At 38.3% G+C, this 26,643-nt stretch overlaps 2 protein-coding genes across 2 annotated transcripts in view; one reads left to right on the top strand and one right to left on the bottom strand.

Annotated features, from left to right (window-relative positions):
- LOC117564311 (disintegrin and metalloproteinase domain-containing protein 10) overlaps window positions 1-26,643 on the top strand; it is a 131,863-nt gene that overhangs the window by 100,916 nt on the left and 4,304 nt on the right. The window contains 5 exon segments of the mRNA XM_034243007.2: window positions 19,737-20,281; window positions 22,491-22,646; window positions 23,392-23,552; window positions 23,614-23,848; window positions 24,338-25,384. Of these exon segments, the coding sequence (XP_034098898.2) occupies window positions 19,737-20,281; window positions 22,491-22,646; window positions 23,392-23,552; window positions 23,614-23,848; window positions 24,338-25,384 (2,144 nt within the window).
- Window positions 2,560-10,112, bottom strand: LOC117564320 (fibrinogen-like protein 1). Its single transcript, XM_034243022.2, has 4 exons — window positions 10,072-10,112; window positions 4,012-4,093; window positions 2,786-3,948; window positions 2,560-2,726 (listed from the first exon to the last, which is right to left on the bottom strand). The coding sequence occupies exons 1-4, from the start codon at window positions 10,095-10,097 to the stop codon at window positions 2,606-2,608; spliced, it is 1,392 nt and encodes a 463-aa protein (XP_034098913.2). The 5' UTR covers window positions 10,098-10,112; the 3' UTR covers window positions 2,560-2,605.

Raw genomic sequence — 26,643 nt, 5'->3', positions numbered from 1 at the left:
CAGTATAATTGCATTTGCTGTCCAGGAGATAAAACTCAAAGGCATTCCAAAGTGCCAGAGTTGGCACAGCGCGTGTCGATTGTTCCCAGCACTATGCAAAAATGCGGTTAATTGAATTCACTGAACACAGTTAGCTGCTTCATGTTGTTGTCTCTATGTGTGTGTAGTATGTGTGCAAGAATTAATTGAAGGGCCAAAACAAGGGGTCGACATACCCGAGTAGCAAAATCGCGCATGACTAATTTTTCATGTTATACTGGACAAAAAAAAAAAAAATCATAAAAAGGAAAAAAACAAAGAGTTGAAATTTTTTATGATAGCGAGCTTGTAGTGTTGAACAGTTTTCTATGGTTCACTTTTAATTGACAGCTGTACAAAGATAGTAAAATGCTGATATGAGCATTTTTGTTAGCGTGCATGAGTGTGTGTGTGTTGCAGTGTGTGTCACATGCCAAAATGACAATTCCTTTTGCTCGTCATGCCCAATGGTTTTCATGTTCATTGTCAGCTGCAAAAGTTGATTGTAGTTGTAGTTGTAGTTGTTGCGTGTTGCATGTTCCACTTCTATGCGCGGCGGCGTCATGTTGCAGCTGCGCTCTACAGTTGTACTGTAATTTTATGTTTTAGCTCCTCATAAAACGACAGCATCAATAAAAGTCAGTTACAGTAATGCGAGTGCATCAAATGACATTGCTCTATCTTTCTCACTGTCATTGGCAATGGAACGCACACTGAGAAATTGATAGAAAGATAATGATGCGTTACAATGTATCAACTTGCGAGAGACTTCTTGAAACAGAAGAAGAATTTTTATATCCGCTACCCTTGGGGTAGAATTGTAACTTTGTGCCTCTAGGAAATGTTCGAAACAGGCGGAAGGAGTATAAAAGTATATGTATATGTTCCAAATCAACTTCTTATTTGCTTTGGCTGGTGGTATATTTTAAGTACAGTACTATATTAATATACCAAATATAGTCTTCAGCATATTTTTGTGTTATTTTAATTTGGTAGCGAGTATTGCACAGTCGAGCACACTCGGCTGATACTTTCTTACTTGTTCAACTTTAATCTAAGGATATTACAAAATTGTTTTAGTTTACTTTTACGTGGTCAAGAAATACTTTGTTATTTATATAAGAGGATATTATATTCTTTCATATTTCCCTACTAATATTTTTAAGCTGTCTTTTATTTACATTTCTAAATATATATTTTATTTTCGTTATCGAGCGACCTGACTAGAGTATAGTATAGTAAGTTATTTGTAAGATTGCATTCTAGCACACTTCCATTTTCCATTTTGGTGTTCACAAAACAAATTTTGAACACACCAAACGCAAAATACTCGACACACAAAGATTTGTTATTGCAAATAGTTCAGATGCCAATTGTCGACGCCCCAAAGTATGCAACAAAAGATGAAAAGAATGGAAAAAAAATAAAATGGCTAAACAAATTCCTGTTTGATAACAGGCTGATGATATTCGGCATTTAAAATGTGTATTGAGCAGCACAGCACAGAAAAGAAACAGCAATTTGGCCATGGAACCAGCGTGTTCAATGGCATTTGCCTATTTATGCATGCAGCTTGCAGTTGCAATTTTCACTATGTGTGTGCTGCTGTCAACAGCAATGCAAAATACAAAATGCATTTGCTCTCGACTCGCTAACGTTGGGCGAGGCCTTGAATATTAACTGCATACCAATGTGCCATAACTTTTGTGTCAGCCTAGACCCGCAACACTGAACGTGCCACATATGCACCCACACACACACACACACGCACACCTTAACACAAATACATATATGTATGCATGCATGTATCTAAGCCTCGAGTGGAGTGTTCCCATTTGCCGTTTCCACGCGCTTACTCCGTTCATTGGTCTCAACAAGAGCAACCAACTCCCACTCCCCAAACACTCGCTCAATAATCAATTCCATGCTGTTGCTTTTGGTTCCATCCTGTTGGCGTTCACTCCTCCACATCGTCGTCGTCGTCGTTGGCGTCGTTGTCGATGTTGTTGTCGTTCACACTACGCTTGGTTGTCGTCTTTTTAGACACTGCACTCGTTGACGTTGAATGCCAAAGGGTATATACACTTGGTGATCTTCCCAAGCAACATTTTATATTTATTACAAAACACTCGTTCAACTTGCTCAACTTAAATTGAATAATAAATAAATCAACAAAGTTTCCCTTTGTGCAGGGTATTTCTCAGTCAGTCAGCGCTCTGTGTATTCCTCTGTTTTGCACACTTGGTTTAGTATGCTGTGTAACCCTTTTGTTGCCGTCGCGCTGAGATAGAGACTCTGCCGCTGTGTGGCGTGAAAATTCAAATTAGATTTTAAAATTTAATAAATGTTTGTGCAAATTAAAGCGTGGCAAAAGCATCAGCTGCCCCAACGCCCCCAAAACTCCAAACAGAGTCACATTTAATGGGTTTTTTGTCTAGCCAAAATGTCCACACACTGTTCCCTTGTCTTGCAAAAATTACTTTTGCATTGTACTAACAAACTTTGCTGTTTTTCAGTAAAACAAAATTGAGAACACAAGTGTGAGGAGTAAAAACAAAACACATATGTTTCTTTTAATGGCAATTGATTAATGAGGCTTGGGTCTTATCATCATTTGTACAAATTGTAGAGAATTTTTGTGCCACGAGAACCAATTGATGCCATATTGATTGGTTGTTTTGCCATTGAAGTACTCGCCATTCAGATTACTACAAAAGCAAAGTAATTAATTACATTTCATTAAATAATATGTAATCAAAAGATTTACCAATAGTAGCACTTTCTGTACCACCAACCAGATCGAAATTCCTTTGCACAATTTCCCGTGCTGCGATCGTTGTCGCGATCAGGTGTCGAGAATTTCATATCCTTTTGGGAGGAAAGCGCATCTCCAGCCGTACCCTTGTAGAGTCCCAATGATACAATTTTAAAATCGTCTGTCTCGTTTCCAATCAGAAAATGATCGTAGTACGCATATCGATTTTCCTCATCAAATCCCTGTAGAAATATGTAGAGTTCGTGATGTTGCGATTGGGTTATCAAATGCAGCTTCTGCAATCCGATGAAGAATTCGCTACGTAAATCGCCAAAGCCAATCGTATAATCAGTCCAATTGCGATTGAATGTTATCGAACCATCGCGACGTCGTTGAATAACAGTCCAACCCGAATCGGTTAAAACCGAGTCACAGAATACGGGAAAGGGTTCCGATCCGGGTACTCGAATGACATGAACATCGGTTGATTTGCCATAACAACTTGGTGATTCATAATCACTGAGCTGCGCTTTAAGCTCTGCAATTTCTTCAGTCTGTTTCATAATCGTTGAAGTCTGATTTTCGATTTTCAAATTGTGTGTCATTATAACAGTATCCTTCTCCTTGATCGATGCTTCCATTTCATTAATTTTTTGCTCCTTTAGCTCAACTTTGATGATATCGGAGCTAGCCGCAGACTTGTGCCTCTCAACGAGTGCTTTACTCGTGGCCAGCAGTTCATCTTTGATCTTGCTGCTGTTGTTGCAGGAGATATTCAGATCGAGCAACTGGGCATATTGCACCTCTCGGTTCTTAATGTTTTCTTCACATATGCCAAGGCTACTTCTGAGGCCACTGCACTCTGCTTCCATTTTCTTAAAGCCAGCGTCTTGTTCCTTGACTTTGTGCTGCAACTCTGTCAATTGCATTGTCTTCCGATTCAGTTGTTCGTTTGCTAGAGTTTCCCTATTCCGAGTTGCATCCTCACAGACACCCAGCTTTATCTCCGCTTCTGAAAGCTTCTTCTCTGTATCTTTGATAATCTCATTTAAATTTCGAATTTGATCCTGCAACTCTGTGAATTGAGTCTGCTTAGTTTGCTGTAGAATTGGCTTAACGATTCCAATGCAATATGAATTGCACTCGCTTTCCATATCCTTGAACATTGTTATTGACTAACGTTGACGAAAATTATATATTCAAATTTTATATCATACATTCAAATTTGGTTCACTCACCGGACTGCTTAATCCAGCAGTTGCAATTGGTTTAAAACTATTTTCCATGAGTGTACACAGCATTATAATTGAAAGTAGCTTGCTAGAAATATGCATTTTTGATACATTAAATTTGTGAATATTATTTTGGGTGGACAATTTAAAAACTAATCAATTTATTAGCGTTTTTATTGAAACACTCTGGGTTGTTTAAGCTTTGGCGATTGTAATACAACTGAAAGACGCTAAGCTCAAACAAAGAAATCCATAGAAAAAAGCTGAAATTCCATTGAACATAGGTGTCGAGAAACTGATTAAGGAATGAGTAATAAATAAACAGCTGTGTGTTGTTGTTTACAATCATATCTGGAAATTCGCGTTCGCTTTTACTAACTATTCAATAACGTCATAACAAAGAAGAAATGTTAGGTATATCAAAAAAAAGTATAATTTTAGAAATAGTATAAACAAGTTTGAATGAATGAATGGTATAGTACTATACAAAATATAGTTGTAGTATGTATATTTGATAATTAATACCTCACTGATTCATTAAAAATAGGTAACGAGTGTTGGACTATAAAGTTAAATAAGTTTTAAAGTAAATATATTAAAGGCATTTAAATGTGTAAGATATAAAAATATGCTAAATATAACCTCTGGTGTATTGACAGTATTTTTGTGGTATATTAATTTGGTATATTTCAAAATTAATACCGCACTGTTGGATTAAAAATGAATAACGAGTTTTTTGTTGTCTATTTTTTCTTCAGTTTCACATTTTAAACATTTATATAAATTCGAAACAAAATACATATAAATAAATTTATAAAATTATATGAATTTGCTACTTTAATATGTTTGGTATTGGAACATTGTTTGTTTCAATCTAAATGATCAATTCTGTCAACTGTATAATTGCTAATTCATGCCCCAAAGCTCGCCTCGAGCCCTGCAACCACATTCGGTCATTTTAAAATATTCCGAGCAGAGAGAATCACGCACAAATTTGCAACACACACACACACACATCTAAGCATTCGGTTTGGCAATTTGCATTGTTTTTCACCTGAACGAAAAATCGTTGAGGCCATTTCACACACTTTAACATTTGCATAAATTTTAATGTCCACACACACACACCCGCACTTACAGCTACATATGAGAGCCACAACAAATGCTGAACAGGCTTTAGGGGCTGGCTGCTGGTGGGAGGCAAGAACGTGTCGTCATTTGCAGGATGATGGCGACAGGTTTAAATACATTTTGCACTTTCCAGCGATGCCAATGGACAACGGCAACATACGGCGATGGTTTCAACACCGTTGCAAACAATTTTTTGGGGGTAGAATGCAGGCTCCCGTAATAACGAGTTTTGCGGTAAATTGAATTGTTGAACATTCCAAACACTAAAATCGTTTCGTTCGCTTCTCGCTGCGGTCGAAGCTGAGGTTTTTGTTTGAAGCCCGTCTAGGAAAAACCGAGCGACCTTTTGCCAGCCATTCGCCCCCATCGTAGTCTTCTATTTGGGCCTGCAATATTTATTGATGTGTTGGCATTGCCATAGCTCCAACTTTGTCCAATTCTACGGCTGCACATGCGCATCGAAAAACTTCTGCATGGACAAGAAATTATGACGGCCATCAATTTCAATTCCGTCAAGCGCGCTTGTTATTTGTTTATGGCCAAAGAGTGTAGCACACATTTTGAGGTCAGTTCCGAGTTCCGAGTTTATGGTTGTACTCAAAATGTAAGTGGTATAAATGGATAAACAACCATACATATTTATTTGGTGTTTAATTCCTCTAATTTTATGACTGACCTAAAGCTTTGTCCTAATTTAAAATAATAATAGTTTTGTCTAGTGTGACATTGTCAGGCGATGTTTGGCATGTAATATTCCCATTGCACACAGTGAGTGAGAATAAACAAGCAGCCATCCGGCAGTCAAGTCACATGCTCTGTGTACCACATGGCGTATGCGTAATGTGACCAATTGGATTTTCTCTGCTCTGCTCTCAGCTTACACACACTCACATAAATGCAAACACAGTGAACACAAGTTGAAACGAAGATTTTAGCCAATGTCTTGCACCATAATTCAGACGGCTGCAGTTCATGTCCTTGTGACAGCTGCAGCAGCGGACCAAGGACAATTTCAAACAATTTTAAAATTTAGAGCACACATGCCACTTGACCAGACGAGCTGAGGCTCCTCTTCCTCCTCCTTCTAACAACACCCCGCATGTCTTGCCTTCATTTTACGAGCTTCAAAGTATGCATAAATCTTGTGCTGAAAATTTATATTTACATTTTGCTCTTGCGCTATTTAACAACATTTGGTCAATGGCAAGTGGCGAGGAGCTGGAAGAGGAGGAGGAGGAGGAGAAGGCAGATCCTTAAGAGCGGCGGCGGCGGCAGTTGAAATTTTGAGGTTTCTAGCCTCCCGCTGCTGCCGTCGCCCATTTTGTGGTTTGCGCAACGGTTTCGAAAGTTTTGCATTTTACCACTTTTCACTTGTTCCTTGCAGTTTGCTGCAAGCTCCCAACGGGAGCTACAGCTACAGCTGCAGCTGCAAGTTGTTTGTTTTATTGCAAGTGCCAAATAATTTAACTACTAAAATATTAAATTTCTGTTTGAATTGTCGTCGGTGTGTCCGTCGGCTTGTGTAGTTCTGACTATGTTTGTGTGCGGCGTGTAAATGTGTAGCCACTGGCAATGGCCATAAATTTGGCCACCTAACTCCTCCTCACTGCCCCTCAATGCGAGTTTGAGTCTTTATGTACACACACACACACACACACACACATACGGTTATGTATTTGTCTGTAGTGCCGACCATATGTGGCACTGTGGCAACTTGAATGTGTGCTTGGGGAATCTACGGGTCATGTGTTTGAGTTTAATTAAAAAGGGGCATTAGGATAGAAAAGTTCCCACATAGAACTCGTACTCTCCATATTGTACTACGTGCCCATATTCATCCACTCGCATTGCTAAATGATGTATGCTGCAAGTTCTTTTTTTGTTTCTGTTTTTTTTTTTTTTTGGCTTCGGGGAGTTAACTCATACAATTGTGCAGGTGTATTCGTTTACTTAGGATTTTGTAACAAACTCATGTTATTACGACTCATAAAAACTAATTAAAATTACTTTAAAACTATTCAGAAATAAAATTGAGAAACCAAAAAGTAGGTACAGAATATACAATATATATAGTATATTGGGAGTGGAAGGAAGTGATAGCAAATAACATCTTTTAAAATCAAGTTGATTTAAAAAAAAATCGATAATATAATTGAATAACAACAAAGTAAGAAAAATAATCATAACCTAAAAATATACGAAAAATACATCACAATAATACTAATATATACCGAAAACTTTATTTGATATTACATAGTATATACTACATACAAAATATACCACAGACTACTAAAAATTCCAAATTGTCAACCAAATAACCTAAGACAAATACTATGGCACTAGATGTTTTTATACCCGCTACCCATAGGGTAGAAAGGTATTAAGTATAACTTTGTGTCGGCAGGAAATGTATGTAACAGGTAGAACGAGGCATCTCCGACCCTATAAAGTATATATATTGGTGATCAGCGTCAACAGCCGAGACGATCTAGCCCTGTCCGTCCGTCCGTATGAAACACTGGATCTCAGAGACTATAAGAGATAGAGTTATAATTTTCGACAGCATTTGTTATGTTTGCACGCAGATCAAGTTTGTTTCAAATTTTTGCCACACCCACTTCCGCCCAGCAAATAAAAAGCTTTTTTGGTATATACAATAATTGCTATAGTAGTTATAATTCCTGAAAATTTGGTTGCGATCAGATAAAAATTGTCGAAGTTATTAAAGAAATACTTTTGTATGGGCAAAACGCCTACTTACTAGGGGTCTAAATTGCTTTGGCCGACAATCTGGTACATTGTGCCGTCTATGGTATATTTTGAATGAGGTACTATATCGATATACCAAATATACCATTCGGTATATTTTTAGTAATTTTGCAGTATATTCGGTATATTTTGAGAAAAATACCGAAAAAAATATATTTCTTTTATTTATTTATTTCAAAATGGGTAGCGGGTATCTCACAGTCGAGTACACGCGACTGTAGCTTTCTTACTTGTTTTGACATACAAATGTATTTCTTAAATAATTTATAAATTTTTTTCTGATCGCAACCAAATTTTCATGACTCATAAGTACTGTAGTTATTATTGTATTTTTCTTCGATTGGCGGGGACGAAAAAATTATATCTTTTATATTCTCTGAGATCTAAGGGTTCATACGCACAGACGGATAGATGGACAAGGCCTATAAAACCATTCTAATCTATGCGTATAAAAAATAAGAAAATAATCTTATTAAAGAATTATTTAGTAAAAAGAAATAGAGCTCGAATATTAATTTTAAAAAGAAGTAGTTACATAAATCTTTACACAAATTTTAATGTTAAATACAAAAGTTTGTCGAAAGCAAAGATCAATTAGATTCATTTTTTTAAGCAGCTGTGCCCAATAAAAATAAGACATGCTCTATTATCAGATATGTCGATTGAGATAGCGCTGCAGCAGACTCAAAGAGCACTTCTAGTACACGAAAAACAATCGACAATGAACACTCCATTCAGCAAATTTAAATTGCGGTTTGCAGGGGGACTTGCAACCTAAAGATAAAAGATACTCAGACATAGTCAGCAACACACACACACACACACACACACACACACACACACACAGCCAGACACACAAACAGAATGCCAGCTATCGATTATGGCAGGATAAGAGTTGGTTGCAAGGGACAACGACGGAGTCTATTGGGCGTCTGTCATGTGGTCTGTTTTAAGTGCTCCGCCGGTTATTTTCGACTATTGAAGGAGGTGGATGTGGATGTGGATGTGCAGACCAATGCAGTGCAGTGCAGTGCAGAGTGGAGCAGAGCGCAGTTTGAATGTTCAGCATTTGGGTGCTGGGTGTCAGGCACTTGATAATGACTACGATGACAACAGAATCGACAACACGATGGCGCCGCTGTTGTCATTGGCGTAACAAGGACAAACAACGACTCAACTCAATTGTAGCTGGTGCTGCTGTTGCATCAACGACAACTACAACAACAGCAAAAGCAATAATCAACATAGCAATAGGAACACAAACAGCAACAACTACAACTACAACAGCGACTACCGCAGACACTTGACTGTACCAATTTCATTGAACATAAGATGAAAGTTGATTTTATTTTACTCAAGCATAAAGTGATTGTGTGCTACAGGATATTTCATTTTTTAAAATGTTTAATAACTTGTCTTTATGATTTCTGTAAATTTAGTTGCAATCATATAAACTTTGAAAAAGTTACTCAAGAAATAATCTTACATAGCTTTAAGGTTGCTTTTGTATATTTCAGCCTACGGTATATCTTGAATGTTAAAGTATTTCGTTATACTAAATATAGCTTTTGGTATATTATTTTTCAATATACTAGTTTGATATACATATATCAACGATAATAACGCTTTCACATTGCTTTTCTTTTTTACGAAAATGTAGTTCACATGATTGTACTTTTCTTTTTATCTTAATTATGCAATTTATTGCTTGAAAATACATGTTCTGCTAGAAGAACACTTGTTGAATAAATAAATGAAAGTATAAGTTGTAATTTGTGTTGCACTTTAAAGTGAACAATTATGAAATTTGTGCAAGTACAAATATTTCATGATGGAATAAATCAAAGTAAAAAATCTCTACAATAAAAATTATTTAAAGAAGAAATTTCAAATGGTTGCTTCGTTATGCAAATGTTAAGTGTTGTGTGTGTGTTTTCAAGCAACATTTCTCAAAGCGAAATTCAATTGTGTCTTGGCCCTAGCTGTTGAGCTGTTTTAAAGAAATGGAATAACAACTTGCAACTTGCTCGTTAACAGCTGCGGATTATGCTTTGAGCCCAGGCAGACATAACCGAAACGTAAGCCAGTCATAAACCACTTTTATCATTCCTAAGCACGAAAAGAGAGAGAGAGAGTGAGAGAGAGAGAGACTCCCCCAGTACTCACTTAATTTGGAAGCCCTTGTGCCCCATCTGTCTGCCATCTAGCCAGGCAGGCAGCCAACCAACCAACCAGCCTGTCCTGTTATCTAATGTACTTGTCTGCTGGTACTTCCTTTCTACTGCCCAGAAGGCAGTCAACTAACTAAGTGTACTTCATCAAAGCAAACCTGCACCCGAAAAGCGTTCGTCTGTCGCCATCTCCTATCTCCAATTCGTTCGAGCCGAGCAGTGGGGGGGGAGAGTAAATATTTCCACTTTTCGACCACAAAATGCAATTGGGCTTGATGATATTTGTAACTTCCGTTTTGGTTTGCAACCAAAGGAAATGAAGCTTGTACTGTTTTTCTCCATTCTTGTGTTAATACACTGCAAAACACTAAATCAACTGAGTACATTTTGTAAAAGAATTGTAAGATTAATTTAGAAAAAGTTTATTAAAATATATTTACTTGAAAAATAAGTTTATTTTATGTTCATTTCTTTAGGGGATCAAAAAATTATATATATCGTAATGAATAATTTTCAATGCAGATTTATTAGTTAGTACCTATTTTGCTTTAAAATATACTCACAATATTTCTCTTGTGTATATATAAAATTTATTCATGAAATTGGATACAATTTTTAGTATTTAGAATCTAAGCAAATTTGAGTTTAAAATGTTTTTATAATGATAATCAAAAACTTCAAATCATATACTTGCATTTTGATGAACAATATACATTTTTTCGCTCAGTGTATAGGCCCATTTACAACAAATTTCCTGTTGCCATTGTATTTGTTGTCAATCTGTGCGAGTAATCTACGTATACATCAATTTGAATGCCATTACATTCCACCGCCAGCTGAGTGTGCCGACTCTTGGCTCCATGAGGATGAACTATTATTCACTACATATTCAAGACTCTGTTGCCTCATTCAGTATGCATTCATTTGGTAGCAGATAGATGGATGTCTTTGTGTGCGTAGGCACCCAAAAATAAGACCGCAATGTTTCATTTGTTTTATGGTCAAATTGCATGCAATGAAAATTCGAGCTGCCTTCACATAAGGACGAATGTTTTATATATATGTATGTGTGTATGCAGATATGTCTAGATGTATGTGTGTGTGTGTAGCCAACTCTCCTGGGCACATTTCATTTCTTTGGATATAGACCCACATACGTTTGTGCCACATTCTCGTATTTTTCTTTCTTATCTTCTGCGCATTAGCTGCGCCTGCATTCTGCATAGTCGAAAATTCTGGTTCTTGTCTCTGCTCTATATGGAGTATGTGTCCGTGTTTCCAAGGCACTTGTCCCATTGAAACTTTCTGCTTTGTGTGACAACTCGACATATCTCTTCTGTCTCGCTCTCTCTCTTCTCTCTCGCTCTGTGTGCAGTTGTGGAATCCTGTTCGTAGTCTTTTGGCCGCTTGTTGATATTGCACTTTGCCTTGCATGCAAAATTTGGCAGGCAAAGCTTTTTGAGGGGGGGGACCGGGTCGAGTTAAGGGGCTAAAAGCCAAACAGTTGCTCTGCCAAATGAACTTTTCTAATTCCATATGACCCCAAACCTCTCTTCTCTCCTCTTAGACTTGTTGGAAGACTCTTTGATTCGGTGAGTTGTGGAGGCTCGTATTCATTCATAGCATACCAAATTATTCTGTCGTTAATTAGTGAACGATAGACACACGCACACACACATGCAAGGACCAACACACACACGCACACACACATACGAACTTTGTATCGTCAAAAGATTTGGCTTATTTCTACGTCATTTGCACGCACTCAAAGTTGGGCAACTTTCTTCTCAGTCTCTCTCACTCTCAGTTTACCTCTCTCTATATGAGCCTAGTCGAGTCTATACTCTGAAATCGTCTCCTGATGTTGATGTCCTGTCATTCCGATGTTGGCTGTGAATGTGCGTGTCCGTGTGTTTGCGTGTCCGTGTGTTTGTGTGTGTGTGTGTGAACTTGTCGTCATCGTCGTTTGCCTTTAAGTCTTGCGTTGACCACAAATTGCTTGACTACCATTTTCATTTGCTTTTAGCCCCCTAACTAAGCATTTTCTCGTTTTCTCCACACAAAATTCTTGTTTATCTTTGGCCAGCACTCGAATTGAGTGACAGACAGTCCGTCAGGCCATCCACATCCGTATCCGCATGCCACATTCCACATCCCAAAGCCAAAGTAGAACAAGGGACCAGGTGCGAGTACTTAACAGCTACAACAATTAGGCAGAGCTTCAACGAAACGCAGAGGAAAACTTTTTACTTAATTTACCAGCGTCACACTATACATTTTATTATGATGGAGCACTTTGTTAATTATATTTTCCCAGTTCGGGTAAAATTTATTTGTTTTATAAGTTTCGAGTACTTTGGTGAAGTGGTTCTAATTTTAACCATGTTCTGGCAAATAGAGAAGGCAATCCTGAGTTTCTTTTTCATGAGAAAATGTTTTTATATAGAAGAGTATACATATTTATTATTTAATTGTGTTATTTATAGGATTACAATATTGCGTTAGTCAATTCAATATTTCGTATTTCAATTCATTAAAATTTTAAAATTTGTTTAACAAACTTCCTTTTTTATGATATACGGATAAAATATGTATTTTTAATGTGAATCTTCTAAGTCAAATATCTTTCATTATTATTACTAATTTTTGAATGTAATTGTAAAACTCTTTTTTTCTGATTGTAAATCACTTAAATTTAGAAATTGTTAAACATAATTCTAGAACATTATCGCCGCACTCTATTTCTCAATTTAAATGTTATAATCCCACGTAATCTGTAATTGTAAACAGCTCATCTCCAGCTTTGCCTGAGAACATATGATAGATATATTCCAAAGTGTGTCTGTCGGACTTGTGTTTACCACATTTACATAAGAACTAATGCATATGTACGAGTTTGTATCTCTATGTATTTAATATTAATGTCTTTCAAGCTGCAAAGGCAAGGGCAGAAAAAAAAAGAGAGAAAAGGAAAATATAAAAATAATAAAAACAAAACAGATGCCGGCGCGTAAAGTATCGCACTGAAAAAGGAAGGGGAGAGAAGAGGAGAGAAGAGAAGTCCGGAAGGCAGCCAGTCCAGAGACTGAGCCGCAAAAACTAATTTGTATGCGGAAAGCGAAGCTGTCGCCAGAAACGACTGTCTGACCACGTGTCCGACGTATTTGTTGTTGTTGTTGTTGTTGGTGTCGTTGTTGTTGTTGGTCTACACCCGCGTCGGACGCTGCCAAAATGCGTAATTTTCATACTTTGGGACTTGGCCAAGTGGCTTTTGTGAGTTGACTGAAGTGGAGAGGATTGTGAGGAGTGTGTTGCGTCGGTTGGCTGGCTGGCTGGTTGGCTTTATGTGCAAGTGTTGAAGCGCAGGTGACGACGACAGGAAGAGCTATAGCTGCCGGCACCTTCGTCCTCATGTTCCCTTCACGTCTCCTTTGGCAAACACTCATAGAACATGCCCACAAAATATGAATATAATAATCGTAGAAAGCCACTGAATCCGATAACATATGTGTATATATGAGAATCTAGTCATCAGCTGGCGGAGATTTGCTTATTTTAATTATTCAGGCCATTAAATCTTTGAGATTTATTTATTGAACGAATTATAAATCACAAAGTTCCTTCGAACGAACGAACGAACAGTAAAGTAAACAAACTGAATCAGTTCACCTTCATGGTTCTTTTTGTTCAGTTGTTCAATTTTGTTCGTTCACTTTTGATCTTAAGTTCGTTCTTGCTCACTCTTTAGTTCGTTCTGGTTCTCTTTTGAGCTTGAGTTCGCTCTTATTAACATGTTCCAATTTTGATTAGTCGTTCCTTAGCATTTGACTGTCTTTTATTATAATTTATCTATTTTAACTGATGTGGCAACACTTATTTTAGTGTCATGAACGTTAAATCTGGTTTAAAAACGGATTGTGCAAATTTACTTTGTGCCTTACCAATTTTATGTAAAAATAGAAAATACATTTATGCAAATAATAGATAATAAGTTAAGAAAGCGAGTTCAAAGTTAACGAACAAATAATTATAATCGAAAATTAAAGATGAACGAAAACAATAGTGGAAACAACAAAGTAACTAACTTATTCAGTATATTTGACAATGTTTACACAGCGCTAAAATAGTGTTTTGGCTTGCGATATACTACATATAAAAAAAATTGTTTTTTTAAATAAATAATGTTTAATATATTTAAAGTATTTTGTAAAAATATTTGCAATATTTTTAAATCAGGTTTATTTTTGCTTATCGATACCAAATGGAATTAGGAAACATGCGAATCCGAAGGCAATTAGAGGCCTTTAAGACGTAACTAGGCTAGCTAATGAGTAAATAATTTGAGCAGAACACGGAAATTGAGTTGATTGTTAATGAGCATGTGTATGTGTGTGTGTCTGTGTGCTGAGTTCTTCTGCACTCGAAAGCTACTTAAGCAAAGCCCCCATATGTACTATAGCAGACTATAGACTCTTGCATCATAAGCTGCTTATCCAGTCGGGAATTTAAAGCTCAATCCCCCGCAGCACCCAATCATGAAAGCTCAACTCACACAAAGGCTGAGAAAATTAAAACATTTTTTAATTAAAACAAATAATAACATAAGGCAACAACAGTTGCAAAAGTAAACAAATTAAGGCTGGCAAATGACGTTGACACTGACGTTTGACGATGATGAAGATGAAGATGAAGATGAAGATGAAGATGAAGATGACGGCAGACGATGAATAAACAAAGGCGAAATGAAACAAAAGGAGCAACAGAACATGAATGAAATAATCAAATCATTTGCAAAATAAAAGCAAATTACTGAAAATTGTATGTAATGTATTTACAAACACACACCCACGCACACATACACACACAGACACACACACACATACACATGTATATACAAACACGCCAAGAGCATTCGCAAATACGCTTAAAACGCTCTTACATACCACGCCCATTTAATGTAAACGCCCTCAAACTTTGCTTGGCGCATTTGCGACATGTGGCGCCCCCTGTTGTATGCTATTCAATTTTTTATTACATTCGTACTTACAACATTTCGAAGAAATAAAAAATAAGAAGTTTGTGCAAAAGCATATTGGTTTTTAAGAGAAGCTTAAAAAGCGTTTAAAGGACAGCATTTAAAAACAATTTAATTTTAAAACGGAATGTTGAAAATACATCAAATATTTTGTGAAGGGAATCATTTGTTTTTCATTTATTGTAGCTCAATAATTTTTTGATTAATCTTCTGAAAAATAAGTAGTGAAGAAAAGTTACAAAAAAATCTTTTCACTTATATTTAATTCAAAGCGTATTTAAGCTTCGTTGCTGAGAAATTATTTCTTGCGGCACTTGTTATTTCTGTTTAACGCTTTTTTGTATTTTTTAAGCGTCAAAATTGTGAAAAAGCGTCTGGTTTGGTCTTTTGGGGATTCGCTATATGGAATGCGGATACATATATATTTATTTCTTTTCTTCTCTTCTTGTTTTTTTTTTTTTTGTTCTCTTTCTTGTAGTGTGTTGTGGGCGCCTTTCGCCCTCAATTTCATTTGCAATTGAATTTGGGATTATTTTTCATTTTTTGCTGCGCATCTTGCAGAGGTCACAAGTGGCCTGAATGGCACGACAGGCGGAGGGATTTGGGCAGAGAGGGGGAAAAGGTGGAAGGGGGGAGAAGGAGTAGGTTAACTCCGCCTTCATAAAAGCCGCTTGCATGTCTGAGCGCCGTTTGTCTCTTTGCCCTGATAGCTGCTGTTGCTTTTGCTTTTGTTGTTGTTGTTGCTGTTGCTGTTGTTGAAATCCCATGGCAGCAGCCAAGCAAAAAGAGAGGACGACAAACCCTAAGCTGGCCTCTGAGCTGGCAAACGGGAAGTTGTAAAATTCATAAGTCGGGCGCGTGGCTTTTGTGCAATTGGAGCAACAAGAAAGCAAAACGAAATACCAAAGGCAAGTAAAAAAGTAAAAAAAATCTTGTACAAGTGCAAGTTGCTAGAGGGACGAAAGGGGGAGTAATGGGTGCAGACTGCGGTATAGGGTTGAATTGGGTGTCGAACTGACTGCAGGCAAAGATAACACCAAAGTGCACTTTAATCTTTGTGAAGAAATCTCAATGTGGCTGTGCAGCAAAATATGATTGAAGTGTCGCTGTGTCGCTCTGGGCAGCTTTAGATCGCTAGAGAGAGAGAGTGGGAGGGTGGAGAGAGGGGTTCGGAGTTAAGTGAGACTGTTGGTATGTGTGACAGGGCAACGTTGTCGCGGCAAATGAAGCCAGTGCCAACGAAAAGGCACAAAGCAAACGCTTGAGTGGCAGAGAGAGAAATTGGAAAAATGAAATGTGCAGAAGACGGCGACGACGATGGCGACGACTCCTTCAACAGCTGTTGATTGAAATGGTGCGACTTCGTTGAGCCCACACACACACTTGCTCACAAAGAGCGAGAGAGATAACTTCAAATGCAGAAATGTCACTCACACACATTAAGCAAGAATGAGAGACACTGACAGCCCGAGAGAGGGAGGAAGTGAGGAGGAATTCTGTTTGGCTCCCTCTCGAGTGGCGCACTCAAAGAAGAAGAAGAAGCGCGCGCAGCATAAAGACCGAAAATCAGACAACATCTTGACAAAGGCTGGCAGCAGCTACGTCCAGGCAAACACATCAGATAAGCGCGATTGAATGCAATCCCTTCCCAAAGAAGGGATGACTGAAGAGAGAGAGAGAGAGTTGTGGAAGAGTGCGAGGTGCTGCCACTGCAACAAAGCTGCCCTAAAAACCAACGAGAGGAAAAAGAAAGTAAAGGCGCTGCTACAACAACAAAAAAAGCAACAAAACTGAAAATGAAATAAAAACGGGTCATTGGAGTAAGATGGGCCGACAGAGGGAGGGAGCTTCCTCAAACCCTCCCAAAATAAAAACCAAAGCCAAAGCCCAAAGCCCTTTCCACAAAATGTAAATGCCGCGGCACACAAAGAACCGCACGGAGGGGGCACAAGTGGCAAATGCTAAGTGGAGCGAAATTGTGTGGCACATAAATGATGCCCTGTGAAACAGTCGAATTATTTATGCTTAAAGCTATTTAGCTAAATTTAATACTAAACTAAAATAAAATTTGACAATTCAAACATTTTTATTAGTCATATTAGTTTCTTTCTTTTCACTAAGTCATATTATTTTTAGGGGTAACATTCCCCTATAATATAGTTCAAATTTAAAATAAAATCCATTTAATAGGGAGAGATAACATTCCTTAATCGATTAGTTTGGTAGATATCAATGTTGTCGGAACTTGAATATTTGTCCTACTGTCGATTTAACCCTTCTACCCATTTACAGGGTATTTGCGCTAAGAGTCTGGGCATGTAGGGATAGCTGCCTTTGAAATGCAAATTACACCCCAAGGAAATGCAGGGCTTTGGGGCTGGCAGGGCAGAGAGGAAGACAAAAAGAGAGAGAGTGTGAGAGAGGGAGTAAGGAAGAGATGCAGCGGAAAAGAAAATGCGGAAGCTGCGCACTGTCGGATTCTTGGCTTGTCGAGTGTTATGTATTTAGTGGCTGCTTCAGTTGCAACTTTCCCCTTTCCCCCGTGCACTGTGAGTACACCTGCCGTACAATTTGCACTTTGGCATAGGTCGCGTGGCGTTGCGGCGTTGCCACCTAACCGAATAGAAGTTTGGCAACGCTGTAAAGAAATAATAAAGACAAACGGTGCATTGTTTGAAGTGAAAAAGAGGCGAAGAGAGGAGCGCAAAGCGGGAGCAATGCAAAAACGTAATGATAATGGCAACAACACGACTAACAACAACAACAACAACAGCAGCAACAACAACTCCCTCGTCCAAGCTTGACACAATAGCAGGCAGCCAAATAAAAATTTATGGCACAGCTGAAAGCTGCAATGTTGCCGTTGCCACTGTGTAACTATGTGCACAAGAATGGCCCTGGGTCCAAGTCCGAATTCGAATCGAGTGTCGAGAGTAGAGTCCTCTACCCCTCTTTTCCCCCAACTCTCCCCTGAGTCCAATCCGGCCAGTGGAAACTGGGTGGCCTGTTATGAGTTTTAACAGTTGGTCGGAGCTGGACAACAACGCAGCTGCGGCGGCAAAGAATTAAAGTCTGAGTCAAGAAAGAAGGACGAAAAGTTTTTAATGAAAAGTGCACTGAATCCTTAATGGGGCCCCGTCGTCAGCATCAGCTACTTTTGCTTGTCACACAAACTTTCGGATGTGTACTTTAAAGTCAGCTGTAATCAGCAAAGAACACGTTCCTTCGAAAAAATATTTGCGTAGTGGACATTTTGTCTTAAGTAATATTTCGATTATTTGCAGCTCTTACATTTTGTTCGACAATCAATGAGAATTAAATGTGGGTTTCATTTGGAATGTATTAAAAAGCCATATAATAAACTTATTTCATAGTGCACTACTTTATGGCTTAAATTTAATTCGGTATTTGCACAGCATTTCATATTCAATTCTCTTTCCATTCATTCATTTTAACTAAGAAGAACGAAGAAGAAAATCTAAACTTATATTCTAGTACATATATTTTCGAGTTTTAATTTAAACATTGCTAGTTCTAATATGATAAATTTTGAATAAAGCTTTAAAAGATGTGTTCCACATAGGAAAAACTCGTGTTTTCAATTCGAAATGCCTTTAAGGTAAACCGAGAAACATTGTCTTACTGACCCACAACGCAGCAGCAGCATCCACATCCATGGCCATATGGCGGGACATGATATGTAAAATGAATGTAAATTGCTGAGACCATAAAAATGTGGGCAGCTTTTAAAAATTCCTGGGCGCCGCCGTCGTTGACAATTGCTGTGGTGTTGTGTGAAAACGGCGTGTGCAAAACGCGTCAAGATAAAAACAAAGATGAGAACAGGAAATGGGAGAAAAAGAAGCAAAAAAAGCAAAAAATAATAATACTGAACAGTGCTTAAACAATAAAACAATAAATTTTCATTACCGGCTCTGGGCTATTAACGGTTTCCGCTGTCCAAGAAGAAAATGCTTTTAAAACGTTGCATTCTGCCCCGAGGCAGCTGGCAACTGTTGTTTATAAAATAAAATGCAATAAAATAAAGTACAATAAAATTGTTGAGGCTATGTTCATACTTACTACATACATATATATTTCGGAGTGTTAAATTTAAAGTGCAGTAGCCGCAAAAAGTATGCAACACTTTTTTTTTATATATAATGGTATTTGTTTTGCTTTGTATATACATTTTTTTGGTTTTCGTTTCAAGCGTTTTCAAACATTTGACTTTGGCATTTGCATTAACATTTTTGCATCGTTTCCATTACTTTCCACCTCACTCCACATACCCCTTTCCCTTCGTTGTCGTCCCCCCATTCGTTTCGGTTTTCTCCGTCATTCTCTGTCTGTGTGTTTTGCTCTTTAATTACATTTTTGTGGTTTTCATTTTGTGCGCCATAAATAATTTTACCATGCAGCGTGCATTTTTTTTTTTCTCATCTCTTCTTTCGTTTTTTTCTTGCATAAAATTATTTGGCTCTTAGTGAGAAGGTGAATCTGAATGTTGCAGCATCAGCATTAATTTGCTTAAAATGAAAGCGTGCTTACAAATTTTTTTCAATGTCTATTTTCACTCAACTTCAACTTCAGCATATTAACTTCAAGTTGTGTTGTTTTTGCAGGTCACGTGGGCGGCTGCGGAATTACCGAAGAGGTCTCACAATGGATGGAGAATATACAAAATTCAGCGGTCGAGGAGCTTCCCGTGCCGATGTCAAAGGATGTACAAAAGCTGCACCGGAAACAACAACAACAACAACAACACAAAAAGGTTGCTTCTGGCCCACAGCAACAGCATCAGCGACAACATCCACCAAAGAAATACGCCAGCGGCGATGATGATTTCAAATTTCCACATCAAAAATACACGAAGGAGGCCAACTTTGCCGACGGTGCATTCTACGATCCAGCCACCGGACGACGTCTCGGCTCCGCAGCCAATGTTGCCGATTGGCATGACCATGTCCATGAGCGAGTGCGTCGTGCCAGCGGAGGCAATGGCGGACGCGATGGTGGAGGTGGTGGCGGTGGCTCTGGCTCCTCTTCGAGTGGTGGCTCTGGCTCAACTGGCTCCGGACGTGGCCGTGAGGACAACAAAAATACCTGCTCGCTCTATATACAAACAGATCCATTGATTTGGCGCCACATACGCGAAGGCATCGCTGATGTAAGTCCAACTGAAGAGAACGTTAGTGTGCTTGACTCTGTGTATGTGTGTGGGTGTGTATGTGAGTGTGTGGATGTGGGAGAATGGTCCAGTGAGCTCTTAGCTCGTGCGCCAAATTAAAACTGAAGCAGCTGGCATAAGGAGCGTGGCACTGAGGGGAGCTGTTTGTTGTTTGTTGGCTTAAAAAACACAAAACAAAATCCATGAATTTTGCAATTTTTTACGAGCGAACGCTTCACTTTGGGTCTGCGCATAAAACAAAAGCCGAGCTCGCTCTTTTTTTTCTTTTTCGTCTTGTTGGAGCGGGAAGCAGCAGACAACAGGCGAATACGACAGAGGAGACGACGGAGGGGGAGGGGACACGCGTGGAGTCAGCCAGACGCCATGTTTTCCCTTAGCTTTATTTTGTTTGTGTTTTTTTGGGAGTGAGGGCGACCATCCAAAGAAATTGACTGATGCGCTACGTTGAGTGAAAATTGTTGTTTAGCTCTTGAGTTGCTACGCTCGTTTTTTCCTACTGAAAATTTAATAGTTTCGTGAAATTTAAAAAGTTTCACAACAAACTGTATTTCACTATGAAATGTAAACTTTGTGCAATTCCATTCCTAGTAAGGGTTTTTTGTTAAGAAGATTAGTATCCTCAAGTTTTCTTACTACTATGTTTAATTTTAGCAAATTCATTATGATTTTCGCTTTGAACATATTTTATTATTACTTTAAATCGCTTGCATAAAAACATTAGTATCTTTCAATTATTATTAATTCAAACAAATTGAAGTAAATTACTTGACGATTTTGAACAATTACGCAAATTATTAAAACATCATCTTGATAGCACATACAATTATGACAACCATACTGAAGAGCCTTTAATTAATTTCGAAATCATCCTGAACTCCAATCTGAAGTGTTTAGCATACATGAAATCATTTAAAGTATTTTTCAAGATGCTCTCAATTATTCTTCGTATTCATCTTCAGTCTCGAAATAGGTCGCTCGACAATTTTCACCCCAGATGTTGGAAAGTTCGTTTTTCTTTTCTACCTAACAACAATTTGCTCGAGTGTTGCCTGCTTTGCGGCGTCTTCAAAGCAATCATCCAATCAGCTGACCTGCTTTGCTGCTTACAGCGCATGCAATCAACCGTTATAGTCTGCCAGCTCCCTCTTCTTCACTGTCTGCCTACCTATCAGTCTCTCTCGCTCCCACTCGCTATCTCGCGTTCTATCCTTTCTCGTTCGCAAGCAATTCTTTTGCCGCACTTTATGTTTACGTTCATTTTTTCGCATTGTACGCGACGTTGTCGACGTCAACATCCTCGTCAGGGTCGCCCTGCAGCCCCGCGATGTATTTCTCCACTCTGCTGCTCTCTTCTCTTTTCTCTTTTTTCTGCTCTCCACGCTTCTCTTCTCCAATTTTTTGTCTGTTTATTTGCAATGAGTTTTGCATAATTCGCGCATTTGTTTCGTTCGCCGTTGCGTTCGTGCCGCGTTTTAATACCCTAATTTAAAGACTGCTGGGTATATTCGACTTGCGCGCAGCTTTTGTTTACTTTAAATGTAAATCATCATTAAATAATAATTTAATAATAGCTAGTAAATAATTATTATTAATAGCAATTGAAGAGTAGAGGGTATCTGTTAGTTTGTCACTGTCGAGTGACCGAATGCGTTATTCTCTCGCTTTTTGTTGTCATTGCGCCCAACGGCGTTTTGATTTTGGAACCAAAAACTGCCGTTAGCGGTACGATGATAGACCCCCGGTCACCCTGCCCCTCTCTCTCTCTCTCTCTCTTTCTATCTTTCCCTCTCTCTGTCTCTGTTGGTAATCCCAAAGCCACCCGCTCAACGCGCGCATAAAACCGAATAAACTTCAGCAAAAATATTCGACGGGTTTTAGCTGAATTTGCATTTTTATACAAATATATTTGAAGAGTGCTTGCTGTGTGCGTCAGTATGAGTGTGTGTGTGTATTGGGATGTATTGGGGTAATTCAGAAATGGGGTTTCGGGAGGTCGCTTGTTTGTCTGGCTGCTTTGTTTGCCACACCCCCTGCGGGGGCGTCTGTGTGCTGCGAATGTCAAGCGCATTGGCATTGTGGTTGAGATTTTTATTACGCGCATCGCCTAAAAGTCGACTGCGTGATTTTTTTTTTTTTTTGCTTTTGTTAATTAATTCACAACACTGACTGAAACAATCTGTACTTACAGCATGATCGTCATGGGCGGGATCACAAGTACGAGGTGGATGAGAAAACCCGCGAGGAAATCACATCGCTGATTGCACATCATGTGACGGCCGTTAATTACATTTACCGCAACACAAAGTTCGATGGACGCACTGAGCATCGCAACATACGCTTTGAGGTGAGTGCTGTGTCCGTGTCTGTTTGTGTGTGTGTGTGTGCGGGGGAGTGAAGTGAATTGAATTGGCACAACAGCGCCCCCTGTGGTCGGCAATTGCCAACAGCGTTAACGTTGCGCCAACAATGGACCAAGAACAAAGAGTCCTCTGTCCTCTTCCCAATGATGATGATGATAAAGGGGTAAAGGCAGGAGGACGCTTGAGCCTCAGACAACCCAACAATTATGTTGGAAGCCATTCGCTGGTTGTTGGGAGTTGAGTTTATTAACGCGGCCTTAAAGCTGGCGTTTCGGTCAAGGAATGCATCAATGTGCAAACCATGATTTAAATAAGCGACTGTTGAACGCTTCATTAAATCCAGAAATGAATTTAAAATTTATCAAGTTTAATTACTAAAATTACTAAAAAAAAGAAAATAATATATTCATATATTCTAAGATACACACCACTGAAAACACAATTTATGACCTAAAATCTATGAAAAACTCTTCTAAATTAAATTGATAGAAAACTCCTAATATTAAATGTTAAAATTTGTATCTGCTTTTCATTTACCTCAATTTAACTTTCACTATAAATCGATTCTTCGAATAAGAGAATAAATCTCATATACATTTTTTAAATTTCCAAAAATGTCAATTTAACTTTTATTCTAGTATTTTATATATATATATTTCATTTTAATTACTATTTCTTCTCTCATGAAACTGTATCTGAAGTTTTTTAATATTTGCTTTTATTCGCCAGGTGCAACGTATCAAAATTGACGACGACTCTGCCTGTCGGAGTTCCCACAACGGACCACATAATGCATTCTGCAACGAGCATATGGACGTATCAAATTTTTTGAATCTGCACTCCCTAGAAGATCACTCGGACTTTTGTCTGGCCTATGTGTTTACATACAGGTAAGTAGAATGGATGTATTCAATTGTCCAGGATTTGACATTGTTTCTCTTGCCTTGACAGAGATTTCACTGGCGGTACTTTGGGCTTGGCCTGGGTGGCCAGTGCATCAGGTGCTTCGGGTGGCATTTGTGAAAAGTACAAAACCTACACTGAGACTGTGGGCGGACAATACCAGAGCACAAAGCGTTCATTGAACACGGGCATCATAACCTTTGTCAACTACAACAGTCGAGTGCCTCCGAAAGTCTCTCAGCTGACGTTGGCTCATGAGATTGGACATAATTTTGGATCACCGGTAAGAAAGGTTTAATAAGAAACCGTAACAAGAAATTTATGAAAAATTAAGTTATGAACTTAATGTATCATTATGCAAAATAAAAGTAGAAAACTCCTATAGCAATTCAAAAATAAATGTTTAGAAAAGTCCGGAACAATTCGTTTATTTTTTTATTTTATAAACTTTTCATTCAAAATATCGCAAATATAATTACTATCAGTAATTTTTAATTTGAATTGAATGAACAAATAAGAAATAATGTTTGTAAAAAGAGTTTATAATTATAAACTAGAATACCTTGTTTACTCTATTCTATTTTATAATTATAATACTAGAATACTTTGTTTACTCTATTCTATTTTATAATTATAAACTAGAATACTTTCTTTACTCCTTCTACAAATTAAAATGAACATTAAAACACTTATCCATTCCACTTTCTCTCCCATCTTTAAATAACATTTAGTATTTGCATTACAATTAACAATAAACTGATTTCTATTTTAGCACGACTATCCACAAGAATGTCGACCTGGTGGACTGAATGGCAACTATATAATGTTTGCCAGCGCCACGTCCGGCGATCGTCCCAACAATTCGAAATTCTCGCCGTGCTCCATTCGCAACATTTCCAATGTGCTGGATGTGCTCGTGGGCAATTCAAAGCGAGACTGCTTCAAGGCATCGGAGGGAGCGTTCTGTGGCAACAAGATCGTGGAATCGGGCGAGGAATGCGATTGTGGGTTCAACGAGGAGGAGTGCAAGGACAAGTGCTGCTATCCCAGGCTGATCAGCGAGTACGATCAATCACTCAATTCGAGTGCCAAGGGCTGCAAACGACGTGCCAAGACACAATGCTCGCCATCGCAGGGTCCCTGCTGTCTCTCCAACTCGTGCACCTTTGTGCCCACGCATGCCTATCAGAAGTGCAAGGAGGAGACGGAGTGCAGCTGGTCGAGCACCTGTAATGGCACCACAGCCGAGTGTCCCGAGCCGCGACATCGCGATGACAAGACAATGTGCAACAATGGCACCGCTCTCTGCATACGGGGCGAGTGCAGCGGTTCACCGTGTCTGCTCTGGAATATGACCAAGTGTTTCCTCACCTCGTCCACTTTGCCTCACGTGAACAAGCGCAAACTGTGCGAACTTGCCTGTCAGGATGGCAACGATACTGCCACCTGTCGCAGCACCAGTGAATTTGCCGCCGAATACAACATTCAACGAGGTGGCATCAGTCTGCAGCCTGGTTCGCCGTGCGACAACTTCCAGGGCTATTGCGATGTGTTCCTCAAGTGTCGGGCTGTCGACGCCGACGGTCCGTTGGTTCGTCTTAAGAATCTGCTGCTCAATCGCGAGACGCTGCTCACTGTCGCCGAGTGGATCACCGGCAACTGGTATCTGGTGGTGTTGATGGGCGTTGGATTCATCGTCATCATGGGCGCCTTCATCAAGTGCTGTGCCGTGCACACGCCCAGCTCCAATCCGAAGAAGCGACGTGCTCGACGCATCAGTGAAACGCTTCGTGCTCCCATGAACACGATACGACGCATGGTAAGTAGTCCTTGCAACATGTTGCAATACCCCCTGCTGCCCAAAGAAATTGTGGGTAGAGGGCAGAAGATTGTATCTGTGATCTATTAAACTTCGTTGTCTGTCTGTTTGATGATCTTGACTTAAGTGGGTTTTTACTATCACGGACTTAAAAAGACAGTTTAGCATATTTCAGATTAGTTACAGCAGCTTTCAAATTGGAAAAGTATATAAAATTAGCAAATAAATTGTTACTTATTTTCCTATTAGATAAATTGAATGGATTTGAAATTTGTTTATAACATTTATTGATACTTTAGGGCTTTACCAATCTTTTAAGATTACAAAAACAAATACTTTATTCCATAAATATAGATTTTGAAAATACTAAAATAAATCAGGACGGCAAAAAACATTAATGGAAAGGATATCTTTTTTTAGATTACTTTTAATGAAAGCAAAATGAGAAAAGAAATAAATCTTAATAGCGCTATTAATGAATTTTTGTATTAGACAATATATATTTACAATTTTTTTGTACTCTACGTGCGCCTTTAAAATATGAGAACACTGTGTACCTTGAATTGAACATTAAGAGGCTTTACGACTGTTATGTTAAATATGCTCGTAATATTAAAGTAGTTTCACATATTGAAGATCAGATCTTATGAAAATGAAAGTTATGTAAATGAGCTCTGATAATTTACTTATGTACGAATAATTAACTTGTGGTCAATTAAGCCGCAGTTCAATTACAGCTCCTTAACAGCTCTATTAATGTAAACATTTTTAGACTTAACATTTGACTGTTAAGTTATCTTTGCTAGTCTAAGAATGATATGAATAATAATACTTTCACACATATTGATGATCAGATCTTAGTAGACGAAAGAATTAAAATAATGTAAAGATCTATGATAATATTACTTATGAACGAATAATTTAATTGTGGAAAATCAAGCTGAAATTCAACTACAGCTCCTTAACAGCTCTATTGATGTAAACTTTTTTAGACTTAACATTTGACTGTTAAGTTATCTTTGCTAGTCTATATATAATAATACTTTCACATATTGAAGATCAGATCTTAGTAGACGAAAGAATAAAAATAATGTAAATGATCTATGATAATTTACTTATGAACGAATAATTTAATTGTGGAAAATCAAGCTGAAATTCAATTACAGCACCTTAACAGCTCTGTTAATGTAAACTTTTATAGACTTAACATTCGACTGTTATCATTGGAAGTTAAGATGTATTGGAATTTGTAATTTCAA

The sequence above is a fragment of the Drosophila albomicans genome, chromosome 2L, assembly GCF_009650485.2.
Source record: "Drosophila albomicans strain 15112-1751.03 chromosome 2L, ASM965048v2, whole genome shotgun sequence".
Taxonomy (NCBI): domain Eukaryota; kingdom Metazoa; phylum Arthropoda; class Insecta; order Diptera; family Drosophilidae; genus Drosophila; species Drosophila albomicans.
The sequence above is the reverse complement of the archived record's forward strand: the minus strand, read 5'-3'. Positions and strand labels throughout refer to the sequence as shown.

What these genes read in the sequence shown, in the direction of transcription:
- LOC117564320 (XM_034243022.2), bottom strand. Translation starts at nt 10,097, where the DNA reads ATGGGGCACAAGGGCTTCCAAATTAA. An exon ending in CACAAGGGCTTCCAAATTAA is followed by an intron (nt 4,094 to 10,071) that starts GTGAGTACTGGG and finishes GCATATTTCTAG; the next exon opens with CAAGCTACTTTCAATTATAA. An exon ending in TACAGAAAGTGCTACTATTG is followed by an intron (nt 2,727 to 2,785) that starts GTAAATCTTTTG and finishes TTGCTTTTGTAG; the next exon opens with TAATCTGAATGGCGAGTACT.